Source organism: Onychostoma macrolepis, chromosome 04 (assembly GCF_012432095.1).
Source record: "Onychostoma macrolepis isolate SWU-2019 chromosome 04, ASM1243209v1, whole genome shotgun sequence".
Lineage (NCBI taxonomy): Eukaryota > Metazoa > Chordata > Actinopteri > Cypriniformes > Cyprinidae > Onychostoma > Onychostoma macrolepis.
In genome coordinates, this window is record NC_081158.1 from 20,113,690 (window position 1) to 20,132,469 (window position 18,780).

General features: G+C 35.4%; 1 protein-coding gene across 9 annotated transcripts in view; it reads left to right on the forward strand.

Annotated features, from left to right (window-relative positions):
* Positions 1 to 18,780, forward strand: part of magi2a (membrane associated guanylate kinase, WW and PDZ domain containing 2a) — a 220,629-nt gene that overhangs the window by 181,629 nt on the left and 20,220 nt on the right. For 6 of the 9 annotated variants that reach the window (XM_058773745.1, XM_058773746.1, XM_058773750.1 and 3 more), the window contains exons 12-20: positions 4,729 to 4,897; positions 10,808 to 10,849; positions 11,656 to 11,771; positions 11,914 to 12,106; positions 14,564 to 14,827; positions 15,155 to 15,340; positions 16,811 to 17,099; positions 17,962 to 18,178; positions 18,345 to 18,488. In XM_058773745.1, the coding sequence (XP_058629728.1) occupies positions 4,729 to 4,897; positions 10,808 to 10,849; positions 11,656 to 11,771; positions 11,914 to 12,106; positions 14,564 to 14,827; positions 15,155 to 15,340; positions 16,811 to 17,099; positions 17,962 to 18,178; positions 18,345 to 18,488 (1,620 nt within the window). The remainder of the gene's footprint in view (positions 1 to 4,728; positions 4,898 to 10,807; positions 10,850 to 11,655; positions 11,772 to 11,913; positions 12,107 to 14,563; positions 14,828 to 15,154; positions 15,341 to 16,810; positions 17,100 to 17,961; positions 18,179 to 18,344; positions 18,489 to 18,780) is intronic. The other 3 variants (XM_058773748.1, XM_058773752.1, XM_058773749.1) reach the window with 2 other exon arrangements.

Consider the following 18,780-nt stretch of genomic DNA (forward strand, 5'->3'; position numbering starts at 1 on the left):
AGTTTTCATCTGAGAACCAACCAAACAAATAAATAAATAAATAAAATCTACCCATTTTAATAAAGCAAATAATGCTCAGGTCAGCTTTTTGTGAGTGCAATATACATATATTGAAAAATGTTTTACAAATCCAGTAATTACAACTAGAAATGTTGTAAAACTTCATTGTTGTTAGCTGATAATTTTGCAGCAGAGAATATTTAATATGATATAGTATATATACACTGTAAAAAGTGATAAGTTGACTTAACTTAAAAAAATTGAGGAAACCCGTTGCCTTAAAATTTGTAAGTAAATGGTAATTTTAAAAAAAGTTAATTGAATTGTCAAGTTCACTTAACTTTTTTTTATTTTTTTTTATTATGTACTTAATAATTTTAAGGCAACAGGTTTTCTAAATTTTTTTAAGTTAAGTCAACTTTCACTTTTTACAGTGTATAGAATATATTGTACTGATATGTGTGTGTGTGTATCTATATGTATGTATGTATATATATATATATATATATATATATATATATATACACACACGTACACAGTGCATCAGTACATGCCTACCCATCCACCCACGCATTTATTTATTTTTGGTTTGAGATCACTGCCCTGTCTCCTTTCATGTAACAAAGGCTTGACTGGTCATAAATCGACTGATTTTTCTTCACTCTACAGAGAGTCAGTCGCACTGCCTTGAGCTGCTGGCCACTGTACTGTCATTCTTCAACACATATCTTTGTATCTATCTCTATAGGGAAGAGAACTGGGACAGAGCGAAAGTCTCGTTACCCCAGTACAGTAGAGCTGCTTGGTTTTTATCATTTCTCTCCCTCTCTTACGCTGGAGTTTAATTAGACATCATTTGCTTTAAGAAAATCTCCACAGCCAGAAAGAGTTTCCTGACTGGAAAATGTTAAATTGGTCCATATTTTTCTGCAATTATCCATGTCCAAAGAATATTAGCCTACACTGAATATCATGTTATATGGTCAGAGCTCTGAATCATTCAATCAATTGAAATTATGTGATACCACATGGTAATGTGATTTTTGCTACAGACTGCCAATGGATGGAGCTTCAAAATACAGAAGTGTTGTAATCCATATGAAACCAGTCTAAATGAATATGGTTTATAATAGTATAGCTGAAATATGTTAATATGTTTTAGGCTTCTAACAGTAGTTATAATTTTGATATTTATATGCAGTATTTGCTCTGAAATGGCTCAGAGGTAAAAACCATTTTGACCAAATAACCATTTTTGCAAAGTAGATTCTCAATTTTAAATCAAGAGGTAAAATACAGTAACAATTTAGTTAAAATATTGTAAAAAGAATATATGTATATATAATTTCAGCGTAATATTTACATAGAAATATATTTTTTTAAATGCTCAGTACTTTTTGAGGATTTTTTTTTTTGAGTGATGATGAACTGTTAAACTGATCTTCTCAACTATTAAATATTCCTCGCTTCATGCTCTCATACTCACAAGTCATAAAGTAGTACATGCAAAACTGTCCAGCTTCCGCATAAACTTAATGGCCAAATTAACAGTGAATTAAAATGGTCACAATATTAGTTACTTGTTTGCTTCATTTTCTGTAGCTAACAAAATGAAATCAACTTAATGTGTATATTACCCAAAATAACAGCTTTTCTGTATCAAAATGCATTTCAACTTAATCTCTAGACTCAAAAATGTTTGTTTAAGCTAGATTTCTGCATGGACATTAAACAGAAATTTGAAACCTGTTCAGACGTGCAAAATCGGATTATTTTGTGCATACATGCAAACTCAAATCCATTTAGTTTTTCTAAAACAGAAAAAAAAAAAAAACGATAATGGAAATCTGATTTTTACAAAAAACAATCCATATTCTTATGCAGATCTGTGACCAAATACAATTTTTTTTTTTTTGGTATTCTAAAAATTAACTGGTAACATCTAAATTAACTGGTTTTATTCAAATAAAAAAAGGCATTTAGCATGACTGAATAAACTATACATTTATTTATAGAAACAACATTTTTCATGGGTTAAATGAGGTAAAAATAGATCTTTGTATAGATCTGATATACAGAGAGTCTGTTCTAAAGATTGGTTTTGAAAACCAAATCATATCTGTCAGAAATCTAAACCAAATAGTAATCCCTTTTTATTTCATCTCTGAGCACGTAAACTTTTGCCCCCATTTTCACATACTCTGACTCAAAGATATAACAAGTTAAGTGAACACATAAAATATTTATAATAAAAGTGTATTTTTTATTCATCACAAACCTGAACCCATTGCAAACCTGAAGTTATGTATAAAAAAACCCAAAATGGTTTGTCCTTTAGCAGACCTCTAGCGTGAGCCTATAAGCAAAAACCTGTTTGCAAGAGTATGCACATCACAGCACTTCGCTCTGGCAGTCAACAATCATCTATGAGCTAATGTGCGCGTGTGCATGAGTTTGTTTGGCAGTGACACGTTTTAATCTGTTTGTTTCTCAGCCGCACACAGCAGCCCAGAGGCATTTGCCTTCATCCTCTACAGCTCCTCCAGATTAACATGCTAACACTGACCTCCTTTAATAAGCCTCTGCATCTTTCTCATCCTGGCATCTACTTTCTTTCTTTGTTGATTTTTTCACCTCTTCTTCAATTATGCCTTTTGTTTGGCATTTGCTTTCACGCTAAAGTTTTTGGCACGAACCCGAATCCATTTGTTGTCCAGGGTTGTGTAGAATTTAATCAGCTCACTGTCAGTTCATAAGTTGGAATTGAACTGGCCAGGACCCGACAAGTAGATGAATTGGAGTATGGATCTGAATTGATAGGATGTAGAATTTACTAATTGCAGTTCAGAGAATTGAATGACAAGCTTTCCTTTTTCTTGTGGAAAATTACCTTCATTGGGGTAAATTTCTTCTTTCAGTTGATTTGAACTCATTCACCAGCATTTTTGAAAAAAGTTGACAGCCACTGCCAGTATTTTTATCATTTTCGCTAAAATTTCATGGCCCCCAGAATATTTTGCTGTATGAGTATCTAAACATGCAATACACCAAAATAAAGAACAGAGTCTGTTCTTATTCTTATTCTGTTTTATTCTAGTTTCAAACATCCTTTTATCAACACTTCAATGTAGGTAATTTTCATTCAAAAATCACATTTTTATTAAATACTACATCTGGATCTTATTCAGTACGATGATCAAAGCAAAGATAAGAGCATATGATATTATATAAATTCAAATTTTAATACTACTCTATTTCCCTGTACCTCAATTCAAATTCAGCAAGTTTTCTGATGCAGTTCTGAATGGCACACAAACCTTGGTGTCTGCTTGAAAAGGTAAATTTGGGTGCATCCACAAATCATGAAAATGAAAAACAAATAATTTGCATTTTATGTATTTTGTCAGTAGTACTTTATAATAATGATTAAAATACACTACAGTTCAGAGTTTTGGGATCAGGAATTTTTATTTTATGTTTTTCTTTATTCAGTAAGGATGCATTAAATTGATCAAGTGACAGTAAATACTTTTACATTGTTGCAAAAATATTCTATTTTAAATAAATGCTGTTCTTCTGAACCTTCTGTTCATCAAAGAATACATCAAAGTTTCCAAAAATTTTATAAATTCAGCTTTGCCATCAAAGGAATAAATTACAATTTATATTTAAAACAGTATATTAAAACAGAAAATTATTGTTTTAAATTGTAATAATATTTCACAATATTACTGTTTTACAGTAATTTTTATAAATGCATGCATACATAAATGCAGTCTTGGTAATCATGAGAGAATCCTTAAAAAAAAAAAAAAACTCTTACTGACACCAAGCTTTTAAACAGTAGTGTATATTACCACCCATTTTGTTAATTTTAGTATTGTTGATTCATATATAGTTAAGGTCATTTATTGAATTACATTTATTTCATCTCTAAAAATTCTAAAAACATCTGTGTCCATCTTGTAGCACCATTTTGCTTCGGGCGACCTGAGTTTGAGTCCTGACTCGTGGACCTTTCCCGATCCCGCCCCCTCTCTCACTTCCTGTCCACTTTCTGTCCTGTCGAAATGAAAATAAATCTTCTTTTTCTTTTCTTTTTTTTTTAAATATATATTCTATAAAACTACTAAGAGAATCGTTAATGAAACCATTAAGAGGAATTGCAACTAGTAAAAAAGTATAAGTACAAAGTGACTAGCAGAGGCAGAGGTTGGGGAAAACAATCTTGGGTTCAAAGCAAGCAGTCGAATCATGTGTGACAACAGCTTTAATATTAGAAAAAGTGGACTATGTCTGCCTACTGTTCTTTGCACATTCTATTTGCATAACCTAATTTTGGGTGTCGTGCAAGAGAGTAGTGAAGTGGTTTGGGAACGTTTCACCCACAGCTGCATTAGCATGAGAAAACACAAAGATTACATTCAGTATCGTCAGCAATAGAGAAACGCATCAAGCGTCCTTGATGAGCCCTTGATGCAGCCTTATTTTGCTGAGCTAGAACTAACTTGCCATGTATTGTGTGTGTGTGTGTGTGTGTGTGTGTACGCTTCATTTAAAAACTAATTACCGCAAAAGTGAGTTCATTGTTAAACACCTTCCTATCCCACAGCCAGCAAAATTCCAAGGCGGAAGTTGCCTGGAAGAACGCAGTTTGCTTACTCAGTTCAGCATATTAATAAACACAGCGTTGATTGGGCGCTTTACTGAATGCCGGTGTATTTGCAGGTCTTGGAACATTGGGATCCTCACAGCAGTCCCACAGCCAGTCTATCTATTCATGCTCTCCCTCACAGCGCTCCATATCTGCACTGGCCTTCAGGTCCAGAGTTTGACCTGACCAAACCTGACCCCTATGACCTCTATGAGAAGTCCAGGGCTATCTATGAGAATAGGCGTAAGTAACATCTTGCTAGCACCTAAAGCTAGCATTAATGCCTACTGCTAATCTGTGCTGTTTCCCCACTGTATTTTTCCACTCAAAACATTTGCACATATGCTCATACACACCAAACACAAATCGCATTTCTTGTTGTACATGGAAAAAGATATGTAGCAGAGTGTCTTGAGGCACAATGTGCGAAAGCAGCCAACGATAACAGCTATCTTTTTGGTGTTGAGTTTTTGTGAGATTGGAATGAGTGACAAGAAATTTCGGCAATTACTTGAATTGCATTTCTGTAGCACTATGTCAAGTTGCCCTGCCCACAGGGAAATCTCATTGGTTGAATTTTCCACTCCACGTAGTTGTAAAAAATGAGTTGTTTTCAAATAAAGTGTTTTTAGCAAACTAAAAAGCCAAATTTATGTTTCAAATGTTGTTAGATTTTATTGCTGATATTAATCCTATTGGAGCTGTACTTGAATGTCTGTTACCAAGAGTAAACAGAGTTCAAGATGGCCACTGAGTAAACTGATATAAAGGGGTCATGAACTGAGAAATCAAAATTCAGTTGATCTCTTGACATATAAGACTATAAAAACATCCTTTAAGTTTCAAAACTGTCTCGTTAGTCTAAAAGCAGCTTATATTGAATCCAATCCGTCGTTTTGGAATGTGCCACTTTATGATGTAATAGTGTGGATAAGCACCGCCTCCGCAGAAGATCAACGCCTGCTTCTACATCACTGCCGGTTTAGCCCCGCCCACCAATTGGCACATGTAGTGTAAATAACGAGAGAGACAAGCGCAGGTCTACACAGAAACCAAACGATAAAGATGGCTGTGAAGACAACAAGACGCTGTGCAGTGCCAAGTTGTGGAAAAAGTGTTTGTATTGCCTTCCTTCTGATCCTAACATTAGGAAAGAATGGATGAACTTGGTCCTTTGTACCTTCATTGTCCTGCAGATTCGTTTACAAACAAGGCACAATTCGATGCGGGATTTTCAAAAAGATTGAAACTAAAAGACAATGCTGTGCTGGCTACATGCGATCTGACAGTCAAGTGTGAGTAACTGTTTTTATTACGTGATCACTATTGCTTTGTTAGTTATAACAGATCGTTTGATATGTACTGAATATTTATACGTTTTTAACCTAAATCACAGCAGTGTCCATCTATGAAGGATGTAGACTGTCAAACATACACATCTTAGCCAATCATAAGCAGTGGGCGTTTACTTCCGAGTCTACAATCCACCATGCCTATTCAAACAGAGCGTTCTGATGAGGGGGGTCAAAAACAGGACAGAAAATAGCCTATTACTTCTAAATTATGATGTTTTTTATGTAAAAATCTTGATAACATTATAAGTAGACCTCAGAGAACAGTACAAAATAATAAAAAAAACAAAGGCAGTTCATGACCCCTTTAAACATCAAACTTGTTCACCTACAACTTTTCGTTTGTCCCAAAAAATGACTTTTTCTGGTGTTATTGAGTTGAGCCTGGTTAGAGCATGGTCTCGAGTGACCGTGTCAGTTCATGTCAGCTCTCTCAGACTCAAAAATACTTTTTTGCTGTTGTCTCTTACAATGTTATCCTCCATGGTAAGTGTTCTGAGGTTGTTGTGTCTTGTCAATTTGGAATTTTACCACAATGAGATCTGTGGAGCTGCTCTGGGGTCTAGGAGAACTTTAGTGGTCTTAGTGACTTTGACGTTATATAACACTTTGCATTATTAATGCAGGTACTTTCTTAACCAAATTGAGAGACTTTACCACACATACAGGCTTTCTGAACTTTTTCAAGGTCCCTGTGAACCATATTCATTGCATTTTAAGGAGAAGTGTATGTTTAATTCAACAAATAGTTTGAAATGCATTAATTCATACAAATGTGAATATACTTATTACTGTACCTAAAATCTACTGCATATTGAACAAAAAAGTCTGAAATGTCAATAGAGTTAATGTTGCATTTCTAAAGGTGCTTTAAACTGATTGACAGCGATTAAATCGCTAGAGGTCAACATGTCGTTCTGCTGCTAGCGGTCGTTTCTTTTCAACTTCTGTCTGCACTCCCATTATTGGTCAGATCTTCGCTTCACTGTGCATTTGCATAAACTTTTTTCTACTGACCTTGTTTTAAATCAGCAAATGTGCTCTTCCTCATTAATGCTTCCTAGTCTATACCTCCTTTTATTTGGTATATAGTTTCTCTTTAGTATTCACAGCTGGCAATGACAGGTTGGCAATGGAGATATTGGTTAGTATTGATGTTGCCTGATGAATATCTTGTCTCATGTGCAATAGTCCTCCATAGAATTCTAAGAGGTTTTTTCTTTATTATTATTATATTGCACAGACACTCTATTGTAGATACCCTGGTGATTTAGATATGGTGTGCAAACAGTTCAGTTTCTCTTTAAGGTAAGTATGCGTGCTTCCTGATGGTTGATTACATTTTGTATAATTTTCTGTGAGCTGCATCTAATTTTTGGAGTAAGATTTTTTTAAACAGCCTCATTTTGTGAAATTGCACCGCTTTCTAATCTGAAAGTGTCCAGAATGTTTGAGTACGTTCAGTCACAACACTGTTCATGTTTTATAGCTGTTTGAATATGCACTTGATGTTGCAAAGATGCTGTAAAAATTTGGCATTCTGTCAAGTTGGTGAATAGAAACTTTTAAAATCAAATTAATACTTATATTCAAGTATTTCAGGAACTTAGGTTTTAGCAACATGGACACACATTCTGTTTATGTTAATGCATATTTTATGTGATTTTTGATATATGTTTGAATTAATAAGTATTTTTTTCCATTTATTATCATCATGTAAATGTGTCATTTGCCTAAAATCATTGCTAATTATCAAAATATATGACATGATAAAGATTTATCAGGACATTTCATCACTGCAACAAAGAAAATCAACACTTCTTTGAACAATATTTGTACGGAGCCCCTAAAGGGACATTGGCAAAAAAAAAAAAAAAAGAAACTATCACGTGGGCACAAGAAACTATCTCGTATAAATACAACATATTTTACCGTTTAAATATGAATATTTAATTTAAACTGGTTTAACAAGCATTTTAGATTAATTAGCTAGTTTTTAATCACTGACTGCACTTTATATATATATATATATATATATATATATATATATATATATATATAAAATAAATAATCGCTTTCCATTATATACATATTTAACTGGTTTTTAAAGTTTTATGTGGGGAAATAGGCAATACTTCTAAAATGCTTGTTAAAGGAGTTTAAATGTAATAAATATTGTATTCCTGTTTAAAAAGTAAAATATGTTGTATTAAGAACTGTATTTAACGGAAATAAAGGCATTCAGGCAAATACAGAAAGAAAGAAATGTCAAAATTTCAAAAGAAGTTAAAGTTAAAGTTAAAGATTACAAAGCAAAATCACCAAGCAACGTTGCATATTTTCCTCCAATTCTTTTCTTAATAATAATGACTATATTATTAATCACAATATAGCTTTTTTATTTTATTTTATCTTTGTTATTAAAAAATAAGAACAAATATGCAAATAAACGGTAGTTTAATCAAGAGCATGCGAGTGATTCCGCATTTTCTTTTTATGTATGATTAACATTGAGACAGATCTATATTAAGATCTACTGTAATGCATAGATCAATACGCAATAATTGTACTTTATAAGGGAGATCGCGCACTCGAGGAAAGGCGCGTCTTATGCACTCGCTTTGCAAATGTCAGTCAGCGCGATCGTATTATTTTCATCAGTATAGGTTTGAAAATCATATTTCAACTGGTTTGGACTCATGTAATTGAGAATTCCATATGAATATTCACAAAGCTGGAATGCTGCTCTTTGCAACAATAGACCTACAACATGTGGTGAGAAGCAGCAGTCGTCCAGAAGCGAGCATAGAAAAGGTACTCCTCTCAAAAAACGTACAAATAAAGATCATTTTAGATGTTTAATTGCTATTTGGAGCATTGGGATCGCTAGAAGAGGGCTTAATGAACTCATTTTTGTGAAAACCTCAAATTCGACCAGAACTGACATTTTTCCCTTTTTTTTTTTTTTTTGCCTGTATAGCTCAAAATTAGTCCGTGCGCATTCCGACTCATTTTGCCAGCACAGGTCACAAATACTCGTTTATATATATCTGAAATCTGCATCGGTCTTTTCGCGACGATTAAATGTTTCATTTTACTTCTAAAATGCTTGTTAAACCAGTTTAAATGAAATATTGTATAGAAAGTACAGAGAGAGTGTAGTCATGCATATAATTTAAGGTAATAGAATGAAATATAAGGCTAATAATAAACAGAATAGACAATGCATTAAAAAACAATAACTATGGTAATAAAAATATAGATAAAATAGAATTATGAATGTGCAAATGTTTTAGGAGGTTATGTACAACATATAGAGAAAATAGAAAGAATTATGAATGTGCTATTTTACAGATGAGAAGTTTTGAGAAGTTATGTACAGATGGACAGTCCTGAGATGTTAGGCTATGTATTGTTCTGGTGGAATATAGCCTGAGGGAAAAAGCTGTTCTTATGCTGTTCAGTGATGATTTATCTGTGTCCGAATGCAAGAACAGAAACAATGTTTTAGTATTGAAGGCCAAAATAGATCACAATTAGGCTAATTCATGCACATGCATGCTCTTGTTTTCTTCTTAGTAAGATGGCAGAAGTGATGCAACCGGAAACTGTAATGCCTGAGCTCAAAAAAGTTTCTTGTGCGTATGCAATAGTCTTTTTTTTTTTGCCAATGTCCCTTTAGGGGCTCCGTAATATTTGATATATATATATATATATATATATATATATATATATATTGTAAAAAGGCTAAGAATAATCTTTCGATATTTATGCATTTTCTTTGAAATGGTTTTATATGCTACATTTTCAGTCATAGGAACTATCAGTCATTAAGAGTTGATCTATTTAAAGCGTGTTTTCCATGCTGTTCTTATTGAACGCAAAGAAAATTGTTTTATCATTTATATACAGTAATTTAACAAACAGCAACATTAAACTACGTATGTTGTATTGAAACATTTCAAAGCATGCAAAATGTCTCACAGAGACTTCCGTGAACACAAATGATTTAATGCTGAACTGATTAATTTCAAAAGAGCTAATCTGAATCAAATGAATCAAACTCTAATGCAATTGAGGTTTAAACGAGAGCTTAACATATTAACGCTGTCGTTCTTATGTCATTCCACAAGCAGAAGGCACAAAACCAGCCGCCTTCTGCAGTCGAATGAAAAGCATGTAAATCATCACAATATACACAATATTGTATACAATATATTGGTTAAATATCACCAGCATAGTGGTTGCAAATATCGACCAGCTCTAGCAGAGATGCAGATGAGGTTGCAAGAATGATTCAGTTGGAGATCAGACTCCCTCTCAGAATCAGAATCAGGCTCAAGCTTGCACCTACTTTAAATGCGATATACATACAGCATAATACATGGCTGTGTGTTGGTTTTCGAGCAGAAATGTGCTGCTCATGCTGATCTCAGTGTCTGTATGCTCTGAGCCAGGAGATGAACTTGAGTTCTAAGATATTGTATAATTAAAAGCCCAAAATCAAGAACTGACTTCATGCATCCACTGAAAATACACCAGTTGAATAAAAGTCCATCAGAATTGTGATTGTTTAGTTCACATAATTTTGTTATCAAATGACGAAGTGTCATAATGAAGTGTGCTTTTAGTGCATTTTTGTGGGCACTGTATATAGACATATATCTTCATTGCTTTGTAGCTGTTGGGCATTATATTAGTGGCCCAGGTGATGTATATATTGTAGTTCGTATATTTCCAGGTGTGTGTGTTTATATAAGCAGTGATTTATGGGCTGTCCTTGTATCTCTCCCTTTCTTAGAGCCAGGGCTTCCTCGAGCAGCTCTCCCAGTTGACCCTTCCGGTGAGTAAATATATCTACACCCAAAACAGAAACAATCTGACAGAAGGAGTTCTGCATAAAATAAAGTCTGAAAGTTTGAAATTCATTTTTTATATCCAGGTTTTATGACCTCTACATTTTTTTTTTGGAATATTTGGTATAAAGTTTGGCCTGCTGCAGTTTGACTTCTTTGTAGTATCACATTTAGTCACCTAAAATCATATGCAATTTAATTACAAAAAATATATATATATTACATTTACACTGAATTTTAAGGATATTTTCATCAAAACTAGATCTACCAAAAACAAACAAACAAAAAAACTGTTCAATACTTGTTCAAACAATATTTGATATATATTGTACAAAGGCTGAAAAAATAATATTTAGTATTTATGCATTTACTCTGAAATGGTAATTAAATAAAGTCTAAATAGAAAGTACAGTGTCTTGCATACCAAAATCATTCATAGGTACATGAAATAAAAGTCCAATAAAATCTCTAAAATCTAAGTATACATTTTTTCAAATAAAGTCTGAGAGTCTGATATCCTTTTTGTTTAAATCCAGCTATTGTGACCTCTGTGAAATCCTAGAGAGAGTTATATTTTTTGCCAGATTTTGCCACTTGTCATTCTCACTGCCTTGAGAATGAACCTCTCAATGCAGGTTCAAGAACATAAAATGAATGATTTTACGAATTAAGTACTCAATGAACAGAAATGGGGGTCTTAAATGTCATCCAGAATGCTAAATTACACTTGAAGGATGAGAATAGTCTGGAGAAATGACTAAGTTGTGAGATAAATGTGTGCTTTCCTTGACAGCATCAGAGTTCCAGGAGGTGGAGGTGCACTTGCGCAGACAGAAGTCCGGTTTCGGCTTTAGGATCCTGGGCGGAGAGGAACCAGGACAGCCTGTGAGTCCGGAGGCTCAGGAGAAGGCTCGTACTCTAGAACTAACCACACGCTTCCTAAACCAGAGCGCACTGCCATTTGCTAACATGATAACGCGTCTGTTCATCCACTTTAGCTTCTGTACACAGCTTAAAGAGAGTCTGTAGTAACAGTGCAATGCATGTACAGATCCTGATTGGTGCAATCATCGAGAAGAGCCCAGCAGATAAAGACGGGCGTCTCCGGCCAGGAGATGAGCTGATGTCAGTCGATGGGATCCCTGTGGCTGGAAAACCCCACCGTTACGTTATTGACCTCATGCATGGGGCGGCCCGGACTGGGCAGGTTAAACTCACTGTACGACGGAGAATTCAGCCCACAGGTGAGAAATGGCTGATGTTTATTTCATTTGTCTTCCAACAATAGCTATGTTTCCATCCACCTGTTTTTATGCGCATTTTGGAATATCACATTAAAAAAAAGCTGGATGGAAACACCAAGATGCGCATAAATTCTAAAAATGACTATTGAGTAGAATATACTTTTTATCTGTTAAGAAAAAATGCACATAAACTACCGAATAAATTCCACCATGTGCATCAAAAAAATAATGTGACCGATCTCGTTGCACAGCATCTGAAATGTTGTGGTTATTCTGAAATGCCTGAGCAAAGTCTGTCAAAGTATTTCTGTATAATTGTCTTACACTACTGCGTTCCCAAACAGCAGCATCCACCTCTGAAAGCAATTATTGCATTACAGCATTTATTGTATTTTGTCTGCTCGCTCTGAGGTGCAACTAATTTATTATATATGAAAATTATTATATTAAGTGGCTTCTCCTACTTTTCTTGGTGATACTTAATGCCAGTTTATCAGGAAGAGATGATTTTGTTCTCTTTAACTCGTTGGATGGAACGGTGCTTTATTCGCAAATGTTTAATGCGATATTCCAGTTTTGTGCATAAGTTAAATTTGAATCTTTGGATGGAAACATAGCTATTGTCCAACAATGAATGTACATTTTTTTTAATATAGAGACATATCTATTGTGTTTTATAGCAATGTGGTGGAAATGAAAGTGGCCACCTTCTTTGTCTTGCTAGGCTAATTTTATTGCTACATTATATGTATCCTAAAAACACAGTTAAACAACAAAATTTCTGCATAATATTACAAATATTACAGCTTGACTGGATATGACACGCAATCATAATATTAAAAGTCGGGGGGAAAAAATTTTTACACCACGCAAGCAAGATAGCAAAACACATTTGACTATTTATTTGTTAAATCTGAACAAATATGTGATATTTGATCACTTTATTAGGATCAAAATTGTTTGTTGTGGTTGAAATGACACCAATTGAAGAACATTTGTATTTTCATTGTCATATAATAAATAATGAAATAGTTCATATTTATTTCAGCTTTTTTAGCTTGTCATAGTTCTAAGCATGTAATAATATTTTCAAAATGGATTTTCATAGTTTAAGATTAAAAGTCTGGGTCTAGGACAAGAGTAAAGCAATAAAATATGAAACATGAAACACTTTTGGAAAATAACAAAAATAGATGATGGCAGTATGATACAAAGTTTCCAGTGCGGTTTTAATATGATGTTCATATATCAAAAGAGAAAAAAAACTGACATTTCTTTAATAGTAATAAACCCTTGGGACATAAATCTTCCTGAAGTTGAAGAAACAACCTTTAAAGGCTAAAGCTTGTTATTTCCTGACAGTTACAGCAATTATAGATTGTTGCAGAGTATATATATTCTTGTTATATAAAGGAGGTAATGAAGGTGATGGAGGTAATGAAGCAGGCTCTGTTATACTGTACCTCTGCTGCTTATCATGTGTCCTCTCACTCTCTCTCTCTCTCTCTCTCGTCCACTCTGTCTAATAATTCTTGGTGTAGCTGAGGCTCAGATTTTGTGTCCTCTCAAGCTCTGCCTCCCTCATCCTTCCCGCTGTCTGACTCATCCTCTCATTCTTATCTTCCCTGGACAATCGTTTCTCCCCCTTTGCATCTCAGTGGAGCGGTTCAGGAAATGTCTGGCTGCTGGCTTTTTTGGCTTACCGTTTGATCACAGAAGGACTTCAGATCAGCTTCAGCCAAACCCCATACTATAGACTCTTTCTTTCTTACTTACTCACACAAACTTGTGTTAATCGTAGTTGATACCTGAAATGGTGATAGAAAATCCTGAAAGGTGATAGAAAATCCTGAAAAAAGTGATGAATATGAGTGAATATTAATCATAATTATAATACTTATTGTAGTAATATTTTGAAATATGATTACAATTCAAAATAGCCTAATAGATTTTTCAGAAATAATTCTAAAATGCTGATTTGGTGCTCAAGAAACATTTCTTATTATTATCAATGTTGAAAACAGCTGTGCTGCTTAATGTTTTTGTGGAAACTGTGATACTTTTTTTCAGGATACTTCTTAATAGAAAGTTCAAAAGAGCAGCATTTATTTGAATTAGAAATTTTTGTAAATGTTGTTACTGTAAGTTTTGAACAATTTAATGTCTTTGCAGTATGAAAGCATACATTTTTCAATCAATCAATCATCAATAAAATAAAATCTTGCCCAAACTTGTGAATGGTTATATACTATATAAAAGCATTTTAACTTTCAAAAGTCAAAACTTCTTTCTCAATAAACTCACGAACTCCTTAAATATCCAGTTTAGTGGTCATAATACAGAAATATTTGACTGTGCAATGAATGCAATGATTAACCAATTAGAATCAAGTATACAGTATGTAACCATGTTCCTTTTATTTCAGAGTCATTTTCTTTCTCGCTCTGTTATCTTCAGGTGAACCCTGTCCAGAGAACGGCCGCAGTCCTGGATCGACCCAGCACAGTTCCCCCAGGAGTGACTTCAACTCCAGAATGTTCTGTAACAACTCTGCCCCCTCTCAAAACTCCGCCCCATCTACCACAGGCTCCTCCCCACCAGACACTGTAGCCAATCAGAATCTGCAGCCTAGTGATGTCACCATCCAGCGCAAGGAGAGCGAAGGGTTCGGATTCGTTATTATCAGTTCTCTGAACAGGCCTGAAACCGTGGCTGCTGCTGGTAAGGATTACAAAATTATTTTTGTACACTTCACATGCTTCAACTTATTTTGAATCTGGGACGTTCCTTTACTGTAATAGCTCACTCACTCAGATTGGCTGCTCCAAAGGGTCATAGTGATTTTAAAAGTGCAGCATGTCCTCATAATCTGGTGTATTAATAATGGATGCACTTCTATTTGAGGGCTGAAGAGGCTAGTTACAACGTTCTAATGCAGCTCCTACGCTCGTATATAAAAACAGATCCACTAACAGGAAAGGACAGAGTGCAGATAGAGAGCTCTCTCGATGGATTACGTAAAAACTATTTGTGCGTGTGTGTTGTCAGTCGTGCCTCATAAGATCGGCCGGATCATTGAGGGAAGTCCTGCAGACCACTGTGGGAAGCTCAAGGTTGGAGATCGCATATTGGCCGTCAACAATCAGTCTATCGTCAACATGCCGCATGCTGACATCGTAAAACTGATCAAGGACGCGGGACTCAGCGTCACACTCAGGATCATCCCTCAGGAGGGTGAGTTGATGCCTGTGGAACTGCTTGAAAGGGATTCTTGCACAAATATTGATTCTACACTAATTCTGCTACTATGTGTAATAGTCATTTTGATGTTAAAATGTTTATCTGTTTATCTCAGTTTAATGTGCAGAGACAACTATAAGTAAGTCATTTATAGGTTGACTTCCTGAATATTGCTCTGACATGTCAAATGGCTCAACCAATAGTGTGGGTTTGGGCGGGACTACCTGTTTTTCTGAACAATGGAAGAGGTTGGGGCAGTGTCCTTTAAGGAGCACTGTAGCTTTAAGGAGCCCCTGACTTTTTTTGTAAATAATCTCAGTTATTTCAAACAAGCTATCCTTGTACAGTTGTTTTCGAACATAATTGAATTATTTTTAGTTTAATTATTATATTATTTTAATTTAAAATGCTATTACTGTTTTTTCTGAATTGTAGTTTGTGATAAAACTAGAGGGGGTTCATGCCTGAAATGTCAGTGCTAAAATAATTAAATACAAATGTTTTTTTTAAAAAAAACAATACAATTTAAAATCACAAGAAAGTCATACAGGTTTGTAATGAAATGAGGGTGAATAAATGATGACAGAATTTTCAATTTTGAGTGAACTATCCTTTTGAAATGCAAATGGTTGCAGTGCTTGTTTAAGATACAGCATTTCAGCACAAGCCACCAGAAATCCACATTAAAGGGATAGTTCACCCCAAAATGAAATTCTGTTATTAATTACTCACCCTCATGTCGTTCCAAACCCGTGAGATCTTCGTTCATCTTCAGAACACAAATTAAGATGTTTTTGATTAAATCAGAGAGCTCTCTGACCCTCAGAAGAATTGTTGAATAAAGTCATTATTTTTGCGCACGAAAAGTATTCTCGTAGCTTCGCAAAATTGAAGTTGAGCCACTGACGTCACATGGACTGTTTTACCGATGTCCTTGCTACGTTTCAGGACCTGCGAGCATTACAGTTGCGTTGCTGTCTATGGGAGGGTCAGAGAGCTCTCTTATTTAATCCAAAATATCTTAATTTGTGTTCCGATGGTGAACGAAGGTTTTATGGGTTTTGACGACATGAGGGTGAGTAATTTTCATTTTGGGGTGAACTAACACTTTAACTATTAATTTGCATTCTTTTTCATGCAAACATGCTTCCTTTCTGTATAACATATGGTTATTATAGATTCTGCCTTATTCAAAATTTTAATACTGTGTAGTTTAACAAAATATGCTGTATACTTCATGAACTAGCGCTCAGAATCAGCCTCCAAAATGGAAACTTGTGCCATGCAAATTGCATTCACAGATTTTGGGCATGTTTGCGATGTTATATAATTATTTCAGTGCATTTAGTGGTAAAATAACAAACTGTCCTCATGCAACCCTTAGACTTTAGTAATAAAAATACCTGTGTTACAAAGAAAAGCTCTGAAAATAGCTTAGCTTTTTGTCTTTTCTCCATTTTTCAGAGACGAACAGCACGCCTTCTGCAGGCAGCTCAGAGAAGCAGAGCCCTATGGCCCAGCCCAGTCCGGTTTGCCAACCCAGCACTGTGAATCAGACTGCACCTCCACCTAACTCCACCCCTCAACCCAACTCTGCATCTCAACCCAGCTCCATAATGCAGCCTACTTCAGAAGCACAACCGAGCCCTATCACTCAAACCAGCCCAGCCAATCATCCCAGCTCAGTGACCCAACAGAACCCGCCCACCCAGCCCTCCGCAGTGCCAATACAGATCTACAGCCATGACAGCAGGCAAGGCACAGTCAAAATTACATATATACATATATGAATTATATATATATATATATATATATATATATACACACACACACACACACATATATATATATATATACACACACACACATATATATATGCATATATATATATATATATATATACACACACACACACACACACATATATATATTGCTGCAGATTACTGTCAACCAATATGGATCTGAAATATTGTACATTCCTAATAATTTGAATGATAAATTCAAGTCAAACTTGTTTTGTAATCAACTTAAAACTCTACAAAAGTTCAATATTTATGGAGTGAATATGAACCTCTCTGACTCACAGACTCTCTCTCACTATTAGGTTCTTGCGTAAAATCACTTATCTCTTACAGAACTGAATAATTTACCTACATGGCTCTTTAAAACAGTTTTTAATCATTTATATACCCTGCAGGGACCAATGATTTCACTTCCTCTCCATGCTCACTCAAGTTTCAATATACACCCTAGAGCTCCTCAGGCTTTGCCATTTTCAACAGAACATTATCCTGCATTAAACTTTAAAATTCATTAGAGCGGTAGCTCCGTCAGTGGTAAGTCAGTTTTGACGGCATCCGCTGGAAAACAGACGTAAACAGAGTAAATATTATGAGAGAATCTCCTCATTCTTGTATATATATATTACAGCTTTTGCTGCTGATAAAAGCTAGTATTTTGAATTGCCACATTTTTGCAGACAAGTTTGACAAGAAAGTGCCATAAAACCCCCATAGAAGTAGTCCAAGTCTCACTTGATGTTGCGTATATTCCAAATTTTTGCATAGATTCAACATCACCAAATGCCATTGGTTCTGCTCTGTTTGGTTGTTCAGCTACAGGTCAGAGGTAAAAGCAAGACAGGATGTAAAACCCGATATTCGACAGCCGTTCACTGATTACCGCCAACCCCCAGTGGACTACCGACACCCTCCTGTAGCAGATTACCGACAGCCGCCAACGCTCGATTACAGACACCCCCCACTGCTGGACTACAGGCAGCTGTCCACTGACCCTCGCACATTCCCCTTACCGGACTACAGGATGCCACAGGTAGCTCTGCTGCCACTCTGTATTCACTCGAACACTGGAGTAGAAATGCACGCTGATATCATAATTCATCACTGAAATGCCTATGTGGCACTGACAGTTAATTTCCATAAAGTATGTATTATGCATGTCCATAAAATGTCCATAATATGTTTACGTGTGCTTGCAGGATTTTGATTTCTTCACGGTTGAGCTGGAAAAGGGTATGAAAGGTTTTGGCTTTAGTATCCGTGGAGGCCGCGAGTATAAGATGGATCTGTTCGTTCTGCGATTGGCTGAAGATGGACCAGCAATACGCAATGGAAGAATGAGGGTGAGCTCTATCTATATATCTATCTATCATCTTTCTTTCCATCCATCATCCGTCTGCCTTTCTGTCTGTCTGCCTGTCCCTCCGTCCATCCATCCATCCATCTTTTCATTTATCCATCCATCATCTGTCTGTCTTTCTGCCTGTCCTTCTGTCCGTCCGTCCGTCCTTCCATCCATCCATCATCTGACTGTCTGTCTGCCTGTCCGTCCGTCCATCCATCCATCCATCATCTGACTGTCTGTCTGCCTGTCTGTCCATCCTTCCATCCATCCATCCATCATCTGTCTGTCTG